The 21,220-nt window shown below is 37.1% G+C and overlaps 1 protein-coding gene across 1 annotated transcript; it reads right to left on the bottom strand.

Moving 5' to 3' along the window:
* Positions 1–3,915: 3,915 nt before the first annotated feature.
* alpl (alkaline phosphatase, biomineralization associated) lies at positions 3,916–19,770 on the bottom strand. Its single transcript, XM_015007333.2, has 12 exons — positions 19,616–19,770; positions 15,629–15,794; positions 13,671–13,787; positions 12,489–12,604; positions 9,572–9,746; positions 8,575–8,750; positions 8,223–8,363; positions 8,034–8,103; positions 7,769–7,903; positions 6,910–7,101; positions 6,687–6,806; positions 3,916–6,079 (listed from the first exon to the last, which is right to left on the bottom strand). Exons 2-12 carry the CDS (start codon positions 15,699–15,701, stop codon positions 5,814–5,816), a joined length of 1,581 nt encoding a protein of 526 aa, XP_014862819.2. The 5' UTR covers positions 15,702–15,794; positions 19,616–19,770; the 3' UTR covers positions 3,916–5,813.
* Positions 19,771–21,220: the final 1,450 nt, after the last annotated feature.

The following is a 21,220-nucleotide window of genomic DNA, read 5'->3' on the forward strand; positions in this document are numbered from 1 at the left end:
GCTTGCACATTTTCTTCCAGTATGAATATGTTTAAAGGTTACTTTTTTTTTTTGAGAAACTTGTTTGCCATTTTATTCATGGTATCACAGCACAGACCGTTGGTGAAAAAACAAAAATAAAAAAGTCTTGTTCCTAAACAGTTTGTTAGCAGTAGCTCCACTGATGCTCTTCCTCTGTGGCCTTTTCAAAAGATAGTAGCCGCATTTCCACTGACCATAAAATTGAGCACATTGCAATTATGAAAATTAATTCACTTAATGGAAACAAGTCAATTTTGAAAGAACTCACTTTTTTCAATAAAAGGTTTTTACGCTGGAATGAGGGGTTGTTTTTTTTGACAGTACCGAAATTAGTGTATTTCGCAAAGCTGCAACAGAAACACTTTTTTGCATCACATAAGTCATGTGATCAACTCACCCGGATGTTATTACTGATGGAAGAGACAAAGAAAACAACAGGAAGTGCTTGGTCGTTGCAACTTCTACTAACACAGCAAGAAGGTCTTGAAAGATTAGACACAGCAGTTGGTCTATTTCAGCTTCATTTGCTACTTTCATTTTACATTGGTAATATTGAAGTTGGCATGAAAGAAGCAAAATATCACAATGACTTCATTTGGTTATAATCTGTAGCTGTTTGCACTCCCTTTCTACTTCACACCTACTCAACAACTTATCTCTATGACTTTATTATTTCAGATCTCAGAGATGTAACATTGGCTTTGAGCCTTTCAATGCCTCCTTGGTCTCTATAGGTTTTACTCAGACAAAGAGAAGGTGTTAAAAATGTGTTGTAAAAGATGTGTCATTTGTCTACAAGGACCATTTTTTATTAGAATATGGCATCATAACAATTTATGGAGAAATTAGAAATTGTTCATTAAAAAAAAAAATCTGAGCACTTGAAAAATTGAGACCTCAAAAGCAATAGAGCTAAAAACAAGGTTGAGTTCTTTCCAGTTTCACACACTGGTAAGTCATTGCTGCTTCCTTGCTTATTTTATGCAGTCTCGTACTTTCTAAAGTTGATTTCTTTGGGAAAAAATCATATGAGGTTCTTTGATAAAGATCCAAAAAGCTTAACTGATTCAAAACACCCTAGCTAGAAGCAAAAGTAACTGAATCAAATGGTCTGAAACGGATGAAGAATCAAATGACTGAATCTCATCCCTGAGCAGCTGAACCCTGAGCAGTAATTGAGGTGATGTCTCAAAGAGCAATTTCATTTCTGTTGCTTGAAGGCATTTTAATCTTGGATGGCACTCTGGAAACTTATTGAGATGATCCAAGATATATATCATTTCAATTTTACCACGACATGCAGTGTCATTTTAAACTCCCTGTGTAGGCAAGAAAATTTTATATCTAGATTATGTTGAGCATTAAGAAAGGCAGAAATCCAAAATATTATTTTCTCCTTCATAAATAATGAGGTAAAAGTAAAGTTTGTGATATTCGAATCATGTGAAGCTGATCTTTAAATTATGAGCTCTGTGCTCATGTTCAGTCAGCTTTGGGTCCTTGAAGTTTTAGATTTATTTCTGCAAAATTTATGGCTGACCTATTTGTTACATTTCTGAACTTTAGGCAGATGTGAACACAAAGTTTTTTTTAGCTTTGACCTATTTATGGTTTTACAGCACGTTTGTAAAAACTGGCTTCATTGTGAATTCCCCCAGCTTTTCTAACAGATACAATACTACTGCATATTTGAAGCGAATAACAAATAGATCCTTTAGTTTTGTGTATTTATGTTTCTAAATATGGAAAAATATATTTATGTTTCTTGCATCTGTTCTGCTTCTGAGTTCAAATTCACTCGTACGTATCTAATAAGAGCCCATTCTGTTTCCTCTTCACAGTATCTATACACCTTATCTGCAAGGAAAAGTAACTATTCTTCTCCTTCACCTTTGAACTTTTCACAAGGATGAAAAGTTCAAAGAACAATAACCGCAAAATACCAATTTCCCAGGTTTCATCATACATTTCATCATTTTAGGAACTAGATTGTTTAATTATTCTGGATGAAGCACTGAGACTCAAATGCAAAATGTGTGAATAAGACAAAGTTCACACACTGTGACACACTCGGATATAGCCTAACATCCACCGTTGATCTCTGAAAACAAAAGAGATGAAATAAGACAGGATTGCAGTGAACCCATTTGTGGTAACCCAGAGGAACAAAAGAAACTTCCTGATTATTACTGTGTTTGAAGCAGCCTCTGAGGCACCTCAAAAAGTGTTTAAAGGGCATACAGTTAAGATATTAAAATAAACCAGGATTCAGTAACCTCTGCAACCATGAGGAAGTTAAGGTAGAGAATACTGAGAATGAAAACATAATTCCGCACCTGCATTTTTTAACCCACACATCCATAACTGCTTAGATTCAGTGTTTTTGCATAAATTAAGTTCCACATTTTTAAATGGAAATCGATCCTTAGGGGCAAAACTGTTATATTTTGAGGTCCAGTAGCGAATTAGATGTGACCAAGAGGTATCAATTTTACTTTTAGCTGCATCCAAAAGAAAGTCTGTTTAGAGATTAATGTTTTTGTTTGCTTGTTTGGGATTGCAGCTCTATATACTAACCACACAAATAGTTATTAGAATGTCCAACTTCTATTTTGTTGCATGTTGCCTTTTATATTTGGATACAGTTCATAGAAATACATTGGCTATCGGCTTGTGTTGTTATTCGGAATGCCTTTCTCCTCCTTGTAGAAAGTTTCATGTTATATATTTATTTTTGATAAGAAAAACCTTCATAAATCTGTATAGTTTTACTTTCTTTAACAAACATAGGAGTCTAGACATCCATCCATTCATTTGCATGGTCCTCCAGTCATTTAAAGCAACACATTCAGCAAGAAAATCCTAACATTCGTTTTCTCACTGATCCTCATCGGCTCTTTAAGGGAGATCCTTAGGCATTCACAGGTCAGAAATTACATAATGTATCTGATCTGGGGAACGTCTCTACATCTAGAGACGTCCTCCCCTGGAGCATCTTAATGACCTTAGTGGCTACAGAGAAGCAGCAGTTTCAAACTGACCTCCATTGGGCTGGTGAACAAACCCCACAGAAGAAGCTTGTTTCTGCTACCTGAATTTGAATTAAATCAAAGTTCTTGGAAAAATGTGTGTTCAATATTATTATTTTTATGGTATCCAAGAGTCCACTGCAGTTATTGATTGTATTGATTTATCATTTACTTATTTGTTGGCCTTTATGTTTCTAGACACGGTCTGGGTTCAGAATAACATGACATATTGATGGTTGAAGTGAAGCTTACACAAAGGAGCATTTATAGTATGTAGAAAGACCAAGTTTCTAGGTTAATTTCCTGTTTGTGAGACGAGGAACCATCGTTTCTAGGTGATTTTGTGGGTTTGCAAAAGCACCACCTTACGTCTTTTCAAAGTACGTAGGAAGTATAAATAACAAGATCATTTCCTTTGTTAGAGAATGCTCTGACCTGACTAACTCGTTGCATTTGCTCCTTGCTGACATGCAAGCAAAGATTTCTGTCTTTGTTGTTCGTTTTAACAAACAAATGTTTCTAACAGAAGTAAATCATGATCTGCCATCAAAAATGTTTTTTGACATGATCATTTCATACCCACCTCATTTTCTGTGCTCCTGCCAACTTAGGTCCTTTGATATTCTTCCTTAAACACAGGAATGAAGAAGACAAGGAGAGCTAGTGGGAAATGACAAATTTCATGTGCTAATGAAGTGAGATGAGTCACCAACCATACGAAGAAACTTCTCATGTTTTATCTGAAGTTTAAAAATGTTTTTAAGCTAAGATGTTGTGTCAGGTATATTGATTTTATGGTTGAAGTTCTAAAAATATGCCAAAAAACAAACATTTACATACTCATAAATAGACCAAAGCCAAATACTTTATCGAAAATCAAAATTTATTGGTTACACGGTACAAGTTCTGATTGAAGAAAATAATGAGTGAGCGATCTTATGTTCATGAGAATGGAAAGTGTCCAGCTTGAAAAAAATATATATCCTTGTAGTCAGTTTAACAAAATGATTCTATCATGTTCAGACACGAAAAACGTGTCTCCTAAAAGCAAAACGTTCCAGTGAGTAAGATAACCTGTGGGACTGAATTGGAAGAATGCGAGGTAGTTTCTATCCATTCTGTCATACAATATAAAACAAGTTCAGACATTCACCCCTGAAGGTTTCTAATGCAAACCTGACATCTTTATACATGACTGAACTAGCTCTATACCCCTTACTGAGTCCAAAACTGAAGCTGCAGTGCTGTTTCTGATGTTATTGTGAGCTCTTCCCAACATTGCTTTGGGATTTTTTTGCATAACTGGTTGACCAGAATAATTCATACTGTCAAATTTAGTCAATTTGAAAATGAAGCCCATGAGACTCATTTAAGATTAAAAGTAACTTAAAAAAACAAACAAACAAACAAACAAACAAACATTGAAGCAGATAATAAACATACTTTTTATCACACCCACATTTCTGAAATAAAAATGTTTGCTTTTTTTATTGGTCTGAATATTTTGAATTAAACTTGTCGAGTTTTAAGTAACTGCTAAGTGTGAAATAATTTGAATTAATAGAAATAAAAGCTTTTTTGAAGGTGATATATTAAGCTTCCTTGAGCAGGATAGGACAGGTATGGCTGTTGAAAACGTGTTTGGTAGGGTTGCAAGGTGATGGGCTGGGCTTTGCTGGGGTTTCTAGGTGAGGAGCAGAGCCAGGTGATTTGTGGCGTTACATTCTGGAGACTTTTGAAACGGCTCATTTTACAAACACCAAAAAACATTAACTTATTGCCAGAAAATGGTTTTCTTGTGCTGTGTTTAGAAGCATTTCATGTATAAATTAAATGTAAGCAATTTTAAATATCCATTGTCATAATTCATTAAAATACTTAAGTATTCCATTTCCATTAATTTTTTCCATTTTCTTCCGCTTGTCCGTGGTCGGGTCGCGTGGGCAGCAGCTTCAAAAGGGAGGCCCAGACTTCCCTCTCCCCAGCCACTTCTTCCAGCTCCTCCGGGGGAACCCCAAGACGTTCCCAGGCCAGCCGAGAGACATTGACTCAGCTCTCTCTTCACCATGACGGATCGGTACAGCATCCATTTCACGGCAGATGCTGCCCCAATCCGCCCCAAACAAATAAAAATTTGTTTAAATACATGGGTAAGATCTGATAATAAGAAGAGATGAAATGGTAACAGACGCAAAACAGGTAAAAGCTTGCACAAAGGGCAAATGAACCAGGACCAAAAAAACAGTCACCTGCTACCTGACAACTCTCTTCCATAAAGACCCAAAAAGAAGTACAAAAATGTGCAAAATATGAATTTTGCATTGTACATCCCCTTTAAGATTTTCAATAGAATGTATGTATTTTTTCTTGTGTGGCAGGAAGGTGATAAATAGGGTGGCATTTTCCCTTCTGACTTGTTTTCTTTTCCTGAAAGTGGGCTGACAAATCCCTCAAATCCCTCTCACTGCTTCCTAAGACTATGTGGTTCAGCAGTCTTTCTCATCTACATGCCTTCTTCACTGAACTGAAGACACTGTACCAGTGTTGCTGTACACTGTAATGGTTAAAAAAAATTATTTGAAAAATCACAAAATACTGGGGGCAGGCGCTTTTTTTAAATCGCTGGACGATAGTTTGTGATTTTGCTGATTTCGCATTACAAACATTACATAAGACATTGCAAAATGAAAAGCACAAAGGCTAAAATCTTAAATGTGAAACAGATTAATAACGATATTAACAGGACAAAGTGTCTGAGGAGGGTCAGCACAGGAGCCGAGTGACTGTGAGAATGGTTGCAATGCTGGAGAACATTGGCGTCAAGCCCACTGCGCCGTCCTTCAACATGCAGTGATTCTTGTTCTGGCCGATACAAGCCGCATACGCCATCACATGGGGGATGTAGTTCTGCTCTTGCACCCCATGCAGCAGGTGAGCCATGGGACCCTTGGCAAAGACAGCCACGTCTTCTCCTCCATGAGTCTCCGCGCTCAGAGGCACAGCTGCCTGGGCCTGGTAGTTCTTTTCTTCTGCAAGACAGACACACAATGTGCTGTTAGTGGAAGTAGAAATCCATGGATGTTTACATGGTGCTTGTAAATATTAATATTGTAATATTAACTCCAGAGCCTGATGCTGCCACCACATTTAACTCATTATATGGTGTTCTTTCGGTGTCCTGTGTTCTTTTGGTTTTGGGCCAAACATGCCATTTGGCACGACGGCCCAAAGGTTCAGGTTTGGTTTCACTGTGTCATAGCACGTTCTCACAAAATGTTTTTAGAACAATTTTGTTCTAAAAAGATTTTGTTCTTTAGCCCCATGTTCTTTGGATGCTTCTATCTTTCAGTGCTACTCCTTAGTGGAGAAAAAAGTAGTTGTCAGAATTCCTGCATCTCCTTCAGTTTCTACTTTTTCTCAGTTTTGAAGAAATGTCCAGTTTTTGAAACATCCCTATTATGCTACATTTTCTCCAATTATCATTGATGGCTACCTCAACCAACTTCAAGCTCAACAAATTTAACTGTCTCTTCAGTGTAAAGCTGGGATATAAAGCTTTATCATTGTTTGTTTGATTTGTAATGTAGCTGATGTAAATACATCCCAAACTTGAGCGAAACCAAAAATTCTACTTACCATATTTAGTAACAGAAGCATTCTCTCTTTCACCTTTGACAAGTTTGTAACCAGGTCCATTTCCATACAAAATGGAGGTATAAGACTTGTGGTCAACATCACTTGTCTTGGGGGCCAGACCTGTGGAGAGACAGCATTACGGATAAGACAAAGCTTGACCACCATTACAAAGAAAATACAACCTCACAGCTACACTTTATGTATTCAGTTTTCCATTACATACCAAATATTGTGTTTCCTCTGTGTGTGTAGCCTCCAAAGCTGAAAACGTGAGAATGGTCTGCAGTAACGACACTCAGGGTATCATGAATGCTGGTCAGGCGACCTGCAAGCCCGATGGCTCTGTCCATTTCTACAGCTTCATGCAAGGCCTGCTTGGCCTTGCCCTCATGGTGTCCGTGGTCAATGCGTCCTCCTGTCAAATAGATTTACATTTTACTAGGAAAGCAGGTTGCAGGTCATTAAATCAAATGTTGCATTGGATTGTAGTACTCTGAGAGTTCATTCTTAATTCCCCATTCCCTTTGAATGATTATTTTAATCAATCAAAGGGATTTTGAATTGAGAATGTTGCTTGTTTTAGCAATGTATGGTTTTTAAGAATGTAACAAATTGCAATTAATTCTATTAAGATGTTAACCGAGTCCCACCACTAGCTTGTATGTGCTTAGAGCAAACTGAAAACAAAATGCTTGTATGTAACAGACATTTTTAATTGAACCTTTTTTTTAAACACAAAAATGCTCTGAAAAATGCTTACTGTAAAGCACCCCCTTACCACTCTCTCATTCTAACGTATTGCTAATTGTACTCTTCCTTCCTTTCCTAATTACAGGAAGCAATTTGGCAGTTTTGTTTGCCTTCTGGACCGCAATACATCTTCAGCGACCTACGTTTTTAAAGCTTGGCTATCTCTTTAACAGGTTTATTTATTTTTCTAAGACCAGTATCATATCATCTAAAAAACAAATACTTCCTACAAGGGAAAAAGTGCTGAGATTTCATAGAGAGAAAGATTAGGTGATCCTCCAAAAAAATCCCTCATCAACTAACTGACAGACCAAACAGAGTCAAGTGCATACCCTCTACAAGAAGGTAAAATCCATTGGGGTTATTCTGTAGGATCTTGATGGCCACCTCCACCATTTCTGTCAGTGAAGGATCAGTATTGATGTTCCTGTCCAAGTCATAAGGCATGTCTAAAGGTTCAAAAAGACCTGAAGAAATGGCCGCAGGAGACAAAGAGAAGGAAGTTATTACACACATAATAGGCATACAGCGAATGCAAAGAGTAATATCTCGTCATTTGCACTTCAATGACTGTCTCATAATGAAAGTGAAACGTACCCAGCAGGTAATCCACATCTTTTGGATTCAGGGATTTGAGCTGCTCCTTGTTCCATACATAATGGGCCTTCTGTTCAAAGATTGAAATTAAAAATACTTTTAACATTGCAGTCATTTTATACATGAAAATATGAAATTGTAATTGGGGAAGTGAGAAAACAAGAGCAGAACAAGTAAAAAAAAAATTACTTCATCCTTCATTTTGTTTTTCCATTCCTCCACCAGGTTTCTTTTGTCCTTCCGTGTGCCACTATACTTTGTCATATCTGGATATTCGACATCCGACATGTTTTTGGGGTACATAAATTTCCTTCCTCCACCCATAATCACCTAAAAAGTGGAAAACTAGATTTAAAAGTCTTTAAATTGCTTTATTTTTTGTATTTGAAACACAACTAGGAAAGCTAAAAATTGAAATAATAATGCTTTTAATAAGAATACATAGCAAAATATTTTGACTTTATTACAAATAACTGTTTGCATTGCAATTACAAATGGTATTTCATAAGTATTAAAAGTCGTTGCTGGAACTCTGACTCACATTAATGTAGGGAATGTTTTCAAACAGCTGCCTGGCGATATCCTTGCAGCCGGACTGCAGCGCTTCATCTGGCATCTCGTTGTCTGAGTACCAGTCTCTGTCCACGCAGTGGGCGTAGGCGGCACTCGGCGTCGCGTGGTTCACGCGTGTAGTTGTCACGATTCCCACTGACTTTTCTGCAGTATCGACACAGAGAGAAAGAACTGCCTGAATCAGGGTTTCATTTTTGAATGAAGAACAGTGACACTGGAGACTTACAATATTTTTTTTTATAATTTAGCTTTAGCTCTTTGAACCTAATAATTTGCAATATTATGTGATTCAGACTAGGATGAATGAAGTGAAAAGGTTTTAATACAGTTGAGGACATATAAAGCCACATTAGATGTATTCATAATTTAAAGGTGATTTATCATTCTTCCTTGAACAGTTTATTACGAGTCTAAGAGCATCACAAAACATGGTCGTCACATTTTTTTCAACAAAGTCAATGGCTGCTGTTATTTCCAGCAGCCATTGTACAGCAAATATAGTGGCAAAATCAGCTGGCCAAACATGCTAGAACACAGCTAGGGTTGTTAGTTAACAGGCTGGGCTTCGCTGGGGGTGCTAGGTGACTCTGTAAAATATCTTTGAGTGTCTTAATAAAGCACTATGTGATTTATACTTTTAATATCGGTACATAAAGGTGAGGAATGACAAACCAAAGTTTGACAACTTTTTATAAATTAGCAGGCCATAAAACATTTCTTTCAGACAAATGGATTTCACTCATCTAGTTCAAAAGTTCAAATGCTGAATATGAAAATGCATCAGCTGAAAAATGACCACAGAGCTTTTCTTCAAAGACTTTGAAGTCAGGGCCTGAAGCAATTAGGTCACTGAAGTGAGTATTCAGCTCACAATACATACAGCAACAATTCATTCTTATTTCAACAACATAAAAATGGCAAAACAAAATAATGCCAGTGTTATAATAAATTTAAAGCCTCCTCACTTGCATCCTTCGCCCATTTGAGGATGGAGGTGACCTCGTTGCCCTTTGTGGTGTTACACTGGGAGCGAACAGCTGCTGCACTCACACCAACAGTGCCCTCATTAGCCTTAACCCCGCAGAGGTAAGCTGTGGCTGTGCCCGCACTGTCTGGAACCTGAGCATTAGTGTTGTATGTCTGCAAAAAAAAAAAAAACACAAGTCAATAATTTAGTTGTATTATTTTTTTTTTTTGTTCTAATCACATAAAAGAACAGAATGTAGTTTCATATAAATGTGCAGAGTGAAATGTGTCATAGATTCCCTGTAGTGGTATCACTGCAAAGACAAAGTACATTAGCTTCAGACAGAGGGTAGATGTTTCACATAATAATGCACATTTTATCAGATCATGTTTGTGTTGCCAAATATATAAAAAAGTTAATTCTAAGAGTTCTCAAACTCTGCAGCTGCATGTTTCATAATTTTTAAACATGTTTCACGTTAGTTATCTTGCAAGTTACAGTATGTAATTTTCCTTACAAATCACAGATCTCAATTTTCACACGGGTTTTTCTAGTCAGCTAAAATGCTTATCCAAATACATAGTTTGCTTATTGTCAATTCCCTGTGGGGATGTAAAATTTTAATGGTTTTCGAGATTATCGTTCGTCAGGGTTCCCACAAGGTAATGAGTTCCATTAGGTAAATTGCTGCCATAACTCCTATCTTAAAAAAACCTGGTGCTGATTGCTACAATCTGAATAATTTCCGTCCTATCTCCAACTTGCCTTTCATCTCTAAAATTCTTGAGAAGATAGTAGCATCGCAACTTCACACTTATTTATCCAACTATAACCTCTATGAACTGTTTCAGTCTGGTTTTCGTCCCCTCCATAGTACAGAAACAGCTCTTATAAAAATCACTAATGACCTCCTTATGGCAGCTGACTCTGGCTTACTGTCCATTCTTATCCTACTTGATTTGAGTGCAGCGTTTGACACTATTTGTCACGACACCCTACTTAATAGACTGTCTTCCATTGGTATCACTCAGACCCCTCTAAACTGGTTTAAATCATATCTTTCCTGCCGCACTCAGTTCGTTCGGATCAAAACCTTTTCTTCCCAACCTTCCTCTGTTACATCAGGAGTTCCCCAGGGCTCTGTCTTGGGGCCCCTTCTTTTTATTATTTATCTCCTTCCCCTGGGTAATATCTTTCGTAGATATAACATTGATTTTCACTGTTATGCAGATGACACCCAGCTTTATGTTTCCAGTAAGCCCTCCTCCAACCTTCCACCATCCTCGCTTACTGACTGCTTGACTGAAATTAAATCCTGGTTCTCCTCTAATCTACTTAACCTTAATAGTGATAAAACGGAGGTCCTTCTCATTGGTACTAAATCTAATCTGGCCAAAATCAAAAACTTTAGTCTTGAAATTGATAACTGTTCTGTTTCCCCCTCCCCTCAGGTAAAGAGTCTGGGTGTTATTCTTGACAGCACTCTTTCTTTCCAGTCTCATATTAACAATATTACCCGCTCAGCTTATTTTCATCTACGCAACATCAACCGTCTTCGCCCCTCCCTTTCTTCCCATTCCGCTGCTATTCTTGTTCACTGTCTTGTGACATCACGCCTGGACTATTGCAACTCCCTTCTGTTTGGTCTCACCCAGAAATCTCTTCATAAGCTCCAACTGGTCCAGAACTCAGCTGCCCGTATCATTACTAAAACCCCATCCATGCACCACATCACTCCTATCTTGCAAAGACTTCATTGGCTGCCTACCAAGTTCCGTATAGAATACAAAATTCTTCTGTATACTTTTAAGGCTCTACACAATTTTTCCCCACTATATCTTTCCAATCTTATTCATATTGCCACTCCCTCTCGTTCCCTCAGATCATCCTCCTCCATCCATTTGTCTGTCCCCTCTGTTCGTCTTACTACCATGGGGAGCAGAGCTTTCAGTCGCTCTGCTCCCCAACTCTGGAACTCATTACCACCTCACCTTAGAAACATAAAGTCACTCCCTAAATTTAAAACCGAACTTAAAACACACCTTTTTAGATCTGCCTTTTCAATATGACACAATTGGTTTGCTTGATTTTTATATAGATTTTTTACATAGATTTATATATAGATTTCATATAGATACATTGTTGTGTATCTATCTGATCTATTTTTAATTGCTACATTTTTATTGTTGCTGTTACTTTTCGCTCTTTGTACGGTGTCCTTGAGTGCCAGAAAGGCGCCTTAGAAATAAAATGTATTATTATTATTATTATTATTAAGGTTAGCTTCTGGCAGGCTGAAGTTATTGCACTAACAGTCTAGTCAAGATAAATTTATCAGTTCAGCAACAAGGCAGTTCAAAGTGGTTTATACCCTAAAATGTCATACACTCATCAATTATGAAACATGCAGTAGATGAAGAAGATTGATTATGTTTATGTACAGCAGATGTTATGGTCAATGCTATTATCAGATATGGTTATAGTGTTTCCTATCATTTGCACTGCATTACAACATATTTATTTTCAACTTTAATGCTTTGAAATGGAATCCCCTATATTACTTGTACAGTAATTTGAATTATTTACATGTGATATCTTTACACAACCTGTCATTTTTTTCATGTATTTTATGTTTTGTTATGTAAATGGAAGTTTAGAAAAAACTGATTAAAAAAAAAAAAGAATTACACGAAGCCAAACTGACAATGCATGTAGCATTCTGATTTGAGTTTTTAAAGCATTCTAAATAAGATAAGGGTTTTCTTAAGTTTAAAGTTCTGGAATTTGTCAGTTTTTATTAAAGGTTGCAGGATATTTTGCCCTTATTAACAAAATATACACATACCAAACCTTTTCTAGGTATAATGCCTGGTATGTTTTGACTCTGACTGTTCAATATTACATGATAATCTGACCTTGGCCAAAGAAACAAAAGGGAACTTGTCCATCTCCAGCTGCGTCTCTTCGCCGTTTTGTCCACTCAACTGACCCTTCAGTATCCGAGCTGCCGTCACCGTGGGGACGCCCATTCCTGAACACCAAAAGTAGGCTGACTTTTAGGATTGATTTCTCCATAAGGAACAGAGAGAGTCTGATCACAGATTCCTAAACATTCATACTTTTCACTCCCTGTTTCGTCATTCTTAGTTAGCAACACATCATCTTGTTTTTACTGACATTTTAGAGCATCTTGACTGCTGTCAGGTAAAATATTTTCTTTGATTCGGATTGCCTCTAGTGATTGCAAAATAATGGGAGACTGTGAAATCTGCAGGAGTCTGTTCAGATCTTTAACAAAGAAAACAGGCAAAATCCCAACAATATATAATTTACATACTATGTGTTTAAGCTTAGAAGAAGTAGGCATTTTCAGGACTTTGTTGTTCATTTTTTTTAAACCTCAATACTTAAAATAAACTGTCTACAGCATGCTAAAAAATGACGATGATGGAACGCAAATGCATATTTTCTAAAGTGTAGCTGTAAACTCTAGTTTGACCTGAGGGTTCTTTTCGTATATTTGAGGTTGTGTGTGTTTTATAAATCCTGTGGTCTACAAAGAAATTTTCAATTAAGTGTCAACACGAACAACAGATTATCAGTTGACCTGTGTAAAGCAAACAAACATATTCCAGTTAAACAAGTCTGCACATTTTCTATGGTATTCTAAGACTGGGCTAATGTGATTATGGATGCAGCAATAGGCAAGAATGCCATGCTGTGAATGCAGGGGTGAGAGACATCAGAGGCCCAGGGAACGATGAATGTTGTTGTAGAACCAGAGAGCATCCCTACATAAACAGAAGCCCAGCGGTTTGATGGGAGCTCAGCAGCTTTGCTCACTGCTATTGATTCACTTCACCCCGGTAGAAAACATCTCCCTCATCCTTCAAAGCTGAACCCTTCAATCTTTCCACCAATTATTAAAAACATTTGAGCATTTTTGAGTCTTTAGAAGAAAAAAACAACTAAAACCCTGGAAGCTTGGTAGTTATCTTTCTATAATTCAGATCCATCAATTTCAAATTTCATTCAACTTTGTCAAGGAAACTATCGTAACTTTTTGCAACACACAAAGTGTACAATCAGAGGCTTACCATCTCCGAGGAAGAGGATAAGATTCTTTGCTTTCTTATTACTGAAGTCCTGCTCCAATGAGTCCTTCAAGGTCTGCTGAGCCCAGTCGTTCCAGAACTTGGGATTTTTCTCTTGTTCTGGGTAATTAAGTGAAGAACTCTGGTTAGATTAATACAAAACTAAGTCACAAAAAAATAACAGATAAGATTTTGCAAAACTGTAAATGTTCCGAAAAGTCACATGCATGGGCAGTTCTAGATAAGGGACAACAGGGGCCAATGTCCCTGTAGAAGTGGCACTGGCTGCTGCTATGGATCCTGTATTTCTCTGGCACAGAAACCATAAGTAATTGGAACAATTTCATTTTTTGCTTTTACAATTTTACTTTAACAGTGAGTTAAAAATTATAAGGTTGCACTATTAGCTTTCCCAGACCTCTTTAGGGGTCTGCAACGTGAAGCTTCAGAGATGCCAGTGACTCTGTCTTGTAATAAGATATTCTTTTGATAATTAGTGAAACACTGAGTCAATCAGAGAAATGTGCATTTGTCTTTTAGATATTTATTTAGAAGATCAGAGTAATAGCAAAATCATTTATTCTCAGAGATAAGGCTAGAGAGAGAAGTAGAGAACTGTACTTAAACTTGCAGTTTAAGAAGTTAAACTTAACACATACAATTCTCTTTAATGTCTTCTTCAGTCACCTACACAGGACCCCCCATCCAGAGGCTAATAATTAAATATGTGTCACTTTTGAATAACTGACTCTGACACACTGGGTTAATATTTATTTACTCCAAGGTGATGGGAAAAACTGGGAGAAACTGAGGAAGTTTCTCTCAGTTTTTCCCATCTGTGGTTACTGATACTTCTGGTACTTCTGTCCCTAAATCAAACCCTCCTTTGAGTTTCCACCAAAACTCAAAAAGAGTTTCCACCGAGACTCTTCCAAGTGGCAGTGGAAAGGAGAAGAAAAACACCTCCTCTGAAACCTCTGTTATCAGTTCATTCTTCCTGGTAAATAAGAAAAAGTTCCTATTTTGTCATCACAGTCTCTATGGCTCATTATTAAATGATAATATTTTGCACAACAGTTTTCTTTCATTCTGTTGTTTTGTGCCCACAAAAAAAGACATTGGCCTCACCCTGGCCACGTGGAAAATTTAGTCTGGAACAACCACATGTCATATGGCCTCATATTTACTTTAACCGTTAAAAATAATTAATAGAGTCTTAATCTAATATGATAGAAACCCAAATACAAAACATTTGTTCAGATGAAACATGACATTTCAAGAATGAATGTAATGCAGCAGAACTGACATATTTGTAACTTATTACAGGTGGTAGACGTCAAATTCACTTTTCAAAAACCTGAACTGTTTTCTTAGTTGAAAAAGTCTTGAATTCAGTCAGTAACAGTTCACCAATTTCTAAGTACATAATGATCCGCCTTTGCATCAACAGGTAAGATAGTCTTAGAGAAACCCAGCTAAAAATTGCAAAATATTCACCTGATTCTGATCTATATAAATATCTTTTCTTTTTTAAATCCCAACCAGAGTTCAGGAAGCTTGAGTGTAACCAAATCATAGCCACACAACAATGGTTAAAACACTGAAGCTCAAAACGGAATAACAAATTCTAAAACTGGACTGTTTGGATTTTTCTGTCACAGAACACAGTGACAGCTGTTACCCTAAAATACCCAAACCTCTGGACAACAGGATGCCCAGTGTTTGTAATAGCCTTATCACAATGGATTCCTGTTATGTACTGTAGCGCCGGCAAACTGGCTTCAGCGGGTGAAATATCCAGTGTTCTGAACAGGATGTCCACGTGAACAAAAATCAACTTCCATGAACAGGTTAAAGGTTAAAACATACGCCTCCAGTCCTGAGAACATGTCCTTCAGCAACGATATCTATTCAACTACAAACAGCTTTTCTTTTTATTGTTCGGTTGCAGAGTAACTCACCAGGGAACTGTGGCATCCCCATGCATCCAGAGATCAGAAAGGAGCAAGCGATGAGCAGGCCTGACGTCTTCATGTTGTGGTCTGAGTGCGGCTGATGCGTAACTCTAGACAGCCATAAGATGCTGCTTTGGGAAGCTGTGGAAGGCTGTCTGCAGCGATGTCACAGCTGCAAAAGAATAAGATCAGAGACTAGTAATTAAATATGTGTCACTTTTGTATAACCGACTCTGACACACTGTGTTAATATTTATTTACTCCAAGATGCTTTGACTAAAGACACCTGTATCAAGCAAATAACACTGCTCAAATCGGCAAGTAGGATATAATTCACTCTATGTAGGTGATTTTTAGATTTAGTAGAAGTGGAGTGAAAATGGTATGTTTATGTTGTAACGGTTAGTTTTGACAACAAACTTCCGAGCAAAGGAGCAAACAACTCTCTCCTTACTTCCTTAGAGACGATTCTTTGAATGCAGTCACATCTATAAAATTAACACAGTTTAGGTCAGAAGTTTGGATACACTTATCTTATACTAATATACTGAGTTGATCTTTTCCATATGCAGAATAAGTAAAAACTCACAAATCATAGAACATATAGTATACACCCTGTACATGTCACCAGTTCTTCACAGGGCAACGACACAGAGCAAACAAGCATGCACACACACTCTCTATGGACAATTTAGAGATCAATTAACATGCATTTATTTATGTTTAATTAGATTTAATATCTGTATAATCAGAGGAAAGTTGAACCAAAGTCACATTTCTTGTTTGTGTGTACAGACTTAGCCAGTAAAGCTAAATTTGAAGTTCATATTAATACTTTTTGTTCACAGCTAATTAATATTTGGTTCACAGATTTAGAATATTGCATAAGGCAGATTTTAAAAAGGATATTTTCTTTTAAAAAAAACCCAGAACTATAAGAAAAAAACATATATTACAAATTTGTGTTTTTAAATTGAATTGCTGACATTTTTATGATAGTCTGATTTACTGAGCTTCAAACAATTAATGTTTGATTCAATCTTAGCAATTCTGTCCATTCTTCTTGGAAGAATTTTCAATTAAGTTGGTTACTTTCTTGTCAAATATCTGTCTTTAAACTTTACTCTAAATTTTTCAACAAATCTAATTTTGTGGTGTAGGAAGAGGATTCTGATGTAAATATCAGAACGCTTTATCCATTATGAAACTGGCGTGGTAATGTATTTGGAATCGCTGTCCCATTGGAGCAGCAAATTGTCTCCAGGTTTCCAACCATCTGTTTGAAATTGTCTACCTCAAATTAAAGGGAAATTGTCTAGGATGTCCAGAAATAGCTCACGAACCACTGCAGGCTACTGAAACAACCAAAACAAAACAATAAATGGAAAACTATCTTCAAGTTCCTTGACTTCACCTCAAATCAATAGGTAAATGCCCTAAACAAACAAATACAAATCAAAACTGGTTTTGGACTGAATAAAGCAGGTTTACATTAAGCTTCTGAAGTTGCCCCAACATTAACACTTCCGTTTGAGGACTTTGCTTGAAAGTGACCGGTTTAATGGTGGCAACAAAAAGTGTTTTTGTGTTGTTTTTTGGCTATCAGGGTTTGTGTGTACATTTGAGTTTGTATGAAGAATATTTTGACTCTATGTGCATTAAAAAAAAAATACAAACTAAACTCAAACTTGAGCACCCATTTTTTTTTCTTTATTAAAGTTTTACATTTACCATCAGTTAAAAAGATAAAACAGTTTAAATCAATCGATGTGTTTTATAACTAGTGCCAGTAATCAGTTATCCTTTCAAAACTAAAGGAGGATCTATCAATATGTGTTTATTTTTAAATGTCTATTAGGTTTGTTTTTACAATTTCTTACAAGCTTCTATGACTCCCTATAGCACGAGCTCAAGCCAACACATCATGCTCAATTAAATCAAAATATGAAGAACTTTCTTTCCATTATGTTGCAGCAAAAAACTAGAAAAAGCTTAAAGCTGATGATCTTTTTATCAATCAAATTTTTAAAAAATATGTCAATGAATGTGTTGTCTGAAACCTGCCTGTTTCCGCTTAAATATTTCACGTTGAACATATAAAGTAGATACTTTATATGTCAAAGTGTCTACTTTTTGTATTACCTCAAGAATGTTGTTAATGTTTGTTTATTGTAAATGTATGCTGATTGATCTGCCTATGTGTCCTGCCCTCCCAACCTCCCAGGTTCTTGTAAATAACACAAGTAAATAAGAATCTGTTCTTAATTACTAACCTGGTTAAATACAGGTTAAATAAAAACAGAGTATGTGAAATTTTCATTTTAACTCGAAGGGAATACGGAGAAGCAACATGCTCAAGCTAAATATTACCATCTGTTTTCTAGTCGTGAAAGCAGAACAAAAAAAAAAAAAATCTATCAAAAAGTAGATCCTAAAAGCCCCAAAAGGTCTTAGGGAGAAATAACAGAACAGCTAAAGTTGAGCTTGAGGCCTCTCTGCACGCGGTTATGACCACAACAGGGGCCCTTATAGGGTCCTGGCCGGCCAGCCTTTCAACTATAATTATCCACACCCTGCTCCTTTCTTCCTTGTGCTTATGGTCAAGGTCATTTTAATGGGATTGAGCTGCAGAGCACTGAGAGGTTTAAGGGCCATAACAAAGCCGATTAGCAGCAAATGACTGACAGGTCACGTCTATGCCAGGAAAATAAAATAAAAGATTCTAGATATGAATTATTTCAAGACAAATTATTTTGCCCAGGTCTGATGAGAAACCTCTTGAATCTGTTTATAGCTTCCTGTTCCTGTTGTCCTGCACGCAATCTTCTTTAATGCCAGACTCTTTATAACTAACAGTCAAGTTCTTCGTTAAATGGTTAGATTACTGAGTAATTACTGTATTTCTCACCAGTCTCTGCTCCGGTAGGTACCATACTAAACCTCCCCACTTTATGGCTGCCTCTAATAAAACTTCAAAACACCCGGACAGAAAATCTTGTCAGCACCTTCCCAAACCTAACCTAAATTGGGAACAGGGCCAGACTCTAGTAGGTCTAATGAGAAACAGGCAAGTTGGAAATAAACAGCACCGAACACTGATGCCAGGCTGTTTTCTTTACCATTCCTCAGTTGCACTTTGCCAGTTGTGTCTGCAGCAGCAGCACAAGTCTTCAGAAGCGCCCAGGTCCACCAAGAGGCAGCGATCCTGCCAGTCTGCAGGTGAAGTAGCAAAGAAGAGCTAAAACTGCCACCATCAGAGCTCCAGACAGCAGTGTGGTGAGCAACACGTGAAACCCCGCTTCAGACATGACTTCGATGCTGCCAAACTGGTGCCAAATAGGGTTTCCAGTTTTTCCGTGTAGATGCAGATCATCTCAGGCTCAAACTGCCAGCAGGTTGTTGTAGCAAGGCATGGATTAGGCTTTTTATTATGATGTAAGTGGAGCAGATGAGGGCTTACCTTCATACAGCTTAATCAAAATGAAGGAATGAGTGAGTCCTTTACCCCATCCTGCCAGGATTTCTAGTTCTAACCACCACGGCTGGCAGGACACAGAATCCTGGCCCCACTTTTAAATGAGCAACTTGTTTTGCTTCTCACATCCAGCCTCTTGCATGCTCAGAATGACTAAAAATATATCTGGATTTACCACACCAGCTGGGGCTCAACCCAATTTTCTGCATATTTTTTAAAGGGTTAAGGAGAGAATTTTAAAAAATCACAAAATAATAAAAAAGAAGAAATCCTACACAAGAAAGGTACAAAAGGATGCGCGCTTTGCAAAAGCATCTGTGCAGCAGGCTACTAAAATCCTCTAAAACAAACCCAGAACTGCTTGTTTTAACAATCCTGTAATAAACTGTAGCGAGAAAAGCGCGCAGAAAAAGACGATCGCAACGCATTTATTCATCTCATCTCACCGACAGCGTGGTGTCTCCCAAAGAAACCGGTAGTGTGTTGCAAAACAAAAAGTTTATCACAGTTTTACTTACTACGGTGGACTTTGTGTGGCACAAATCTACATCCAAATGTGTCCGCGGTCCATTCAGCTCCCTTCACCTTGAAGTCTATGTTCTTTGTGCTGCGTTCACGCTGCTTTTTATAAGGCCGCACTTGTCCGGATCCCAGAATAGCGGTCTGTAACCCACGAGGAAGGAGAGAGAGAAAAAGCCCTTTAGAAATAACGATTTACTGCTGCTGTGGGAATACAGACCAAGAGCGCCACCTGCCTGTGGATCCACGCACTGCTTCACGATAGACTGTCATTACAACAAGTGGTCACACTTGAGTAAAAAGCTCCAATAATAATAATAATAATAATAATAATAATAATAATAATAATAATAATACAGCAAATTCTGTAAACTTGCTGTATTCATTATACCATAAACAGTTTTTTTTAAACTGTAGAAACACTAACGAGTTATGTTTTGTTACACTAAAACTACCATATTCTTAGCACTGTACTATCTACTGCATTTGTAATTTTAATTCTGGCCATCATTCATAATAGTTTAAACTGTTTTTCATTCAGCACTTACTCTGTAAATAAAAATGAAGGAATTTTAAGCTTTTATAAAAGGAAAGTCACAATGAAACACAACACAGTTGTATAGATTTGAGGTCAGACATGATAATCTTATCTGGATAAGTAGAAGGCAATTGAACATCTCTTGAAGTTCAAGAGATGTTTCATGTTTCATCCAAACGGCTTCTTCTCTTCTTACCATAATCAGAAGTAACAAGGTTTTAAGTTGTAGTCTGAAAAATTGCATTAAGAGGGCCTTTAGGGTCACAAATAGGACAATCAGGACACATGAGTCACTACAATACCCTCTATTCAACTCAATGTTTGGATTGTTGTTGCTTGACAAACAAGAATGTCCCTAGATGACATCTGAGTTGATAAACTAATGTCTCAAGTGAACTGACATCGCTTAGGGAGACAAGTCAAGATTTCATTGTTGATAGAAAGATGAAATCTGGTGTTACTTCTTTTATTTGGTGTTGGCTTTTTACATTTAACATAGATGGATTCAAAGTTCCTACAGTTACTATGCATCTTTAGGCTATCTTTTAATGGTCTAGTTGCAGTGGCAGATTGATCAGAGTTCACTAAGATGTTCAAAGCTTGGGTTATTTATTATAGCCCAACTCTGCATTAGACCTCTCTGGAGTTTGTTGGTTTGTTCATTAATGTTCTCTAAAGATCCGAAACATTTGGAACTGCTATGTTTTTTGCATGACTATACATGTTTAAACATTCCTTTGTTCCTGTCATTTTTATTTCCATGTCTATTTTCTTGTTTATTTGCGATATTTTCAAATTGTCATTGCTTATAACCTCTTCTGTTTGAGGCCTATTTTTCATCCTCTTGTCCAAATTTACAAATGGTCTCCCAGACCTCTAAACATTTCCATATTCAAATAATGTGTGTATCTGGGCATTTCTACATACCTATCTCGTATTTTGCTGCACAATAGGACTTCCTCCACTGTTGATATTCAGTAAAAACTCTTTGGTCAGTTTAACATTCCCTCCTTTAGATGTCGCTGTAGGACATTTTTCTGTCACTACTCTCAGATTATCTAAGGTT

Source organism: Poecilia mexicana, unplaced genomic scaffold, assembly GCF_051168715.1.
Source record: "Poecilia mexicana isolate PSO_F unplaced genomic scaffold, ASM5116871v1 scaffold_5, whole genome shotgun sequence".
NCBI lineage: Eukaryota > Metazoa > Chordata > Actinopteri > Cyprinodontiformes > Poeciliidae > Poecilia > Poecilia mexicana.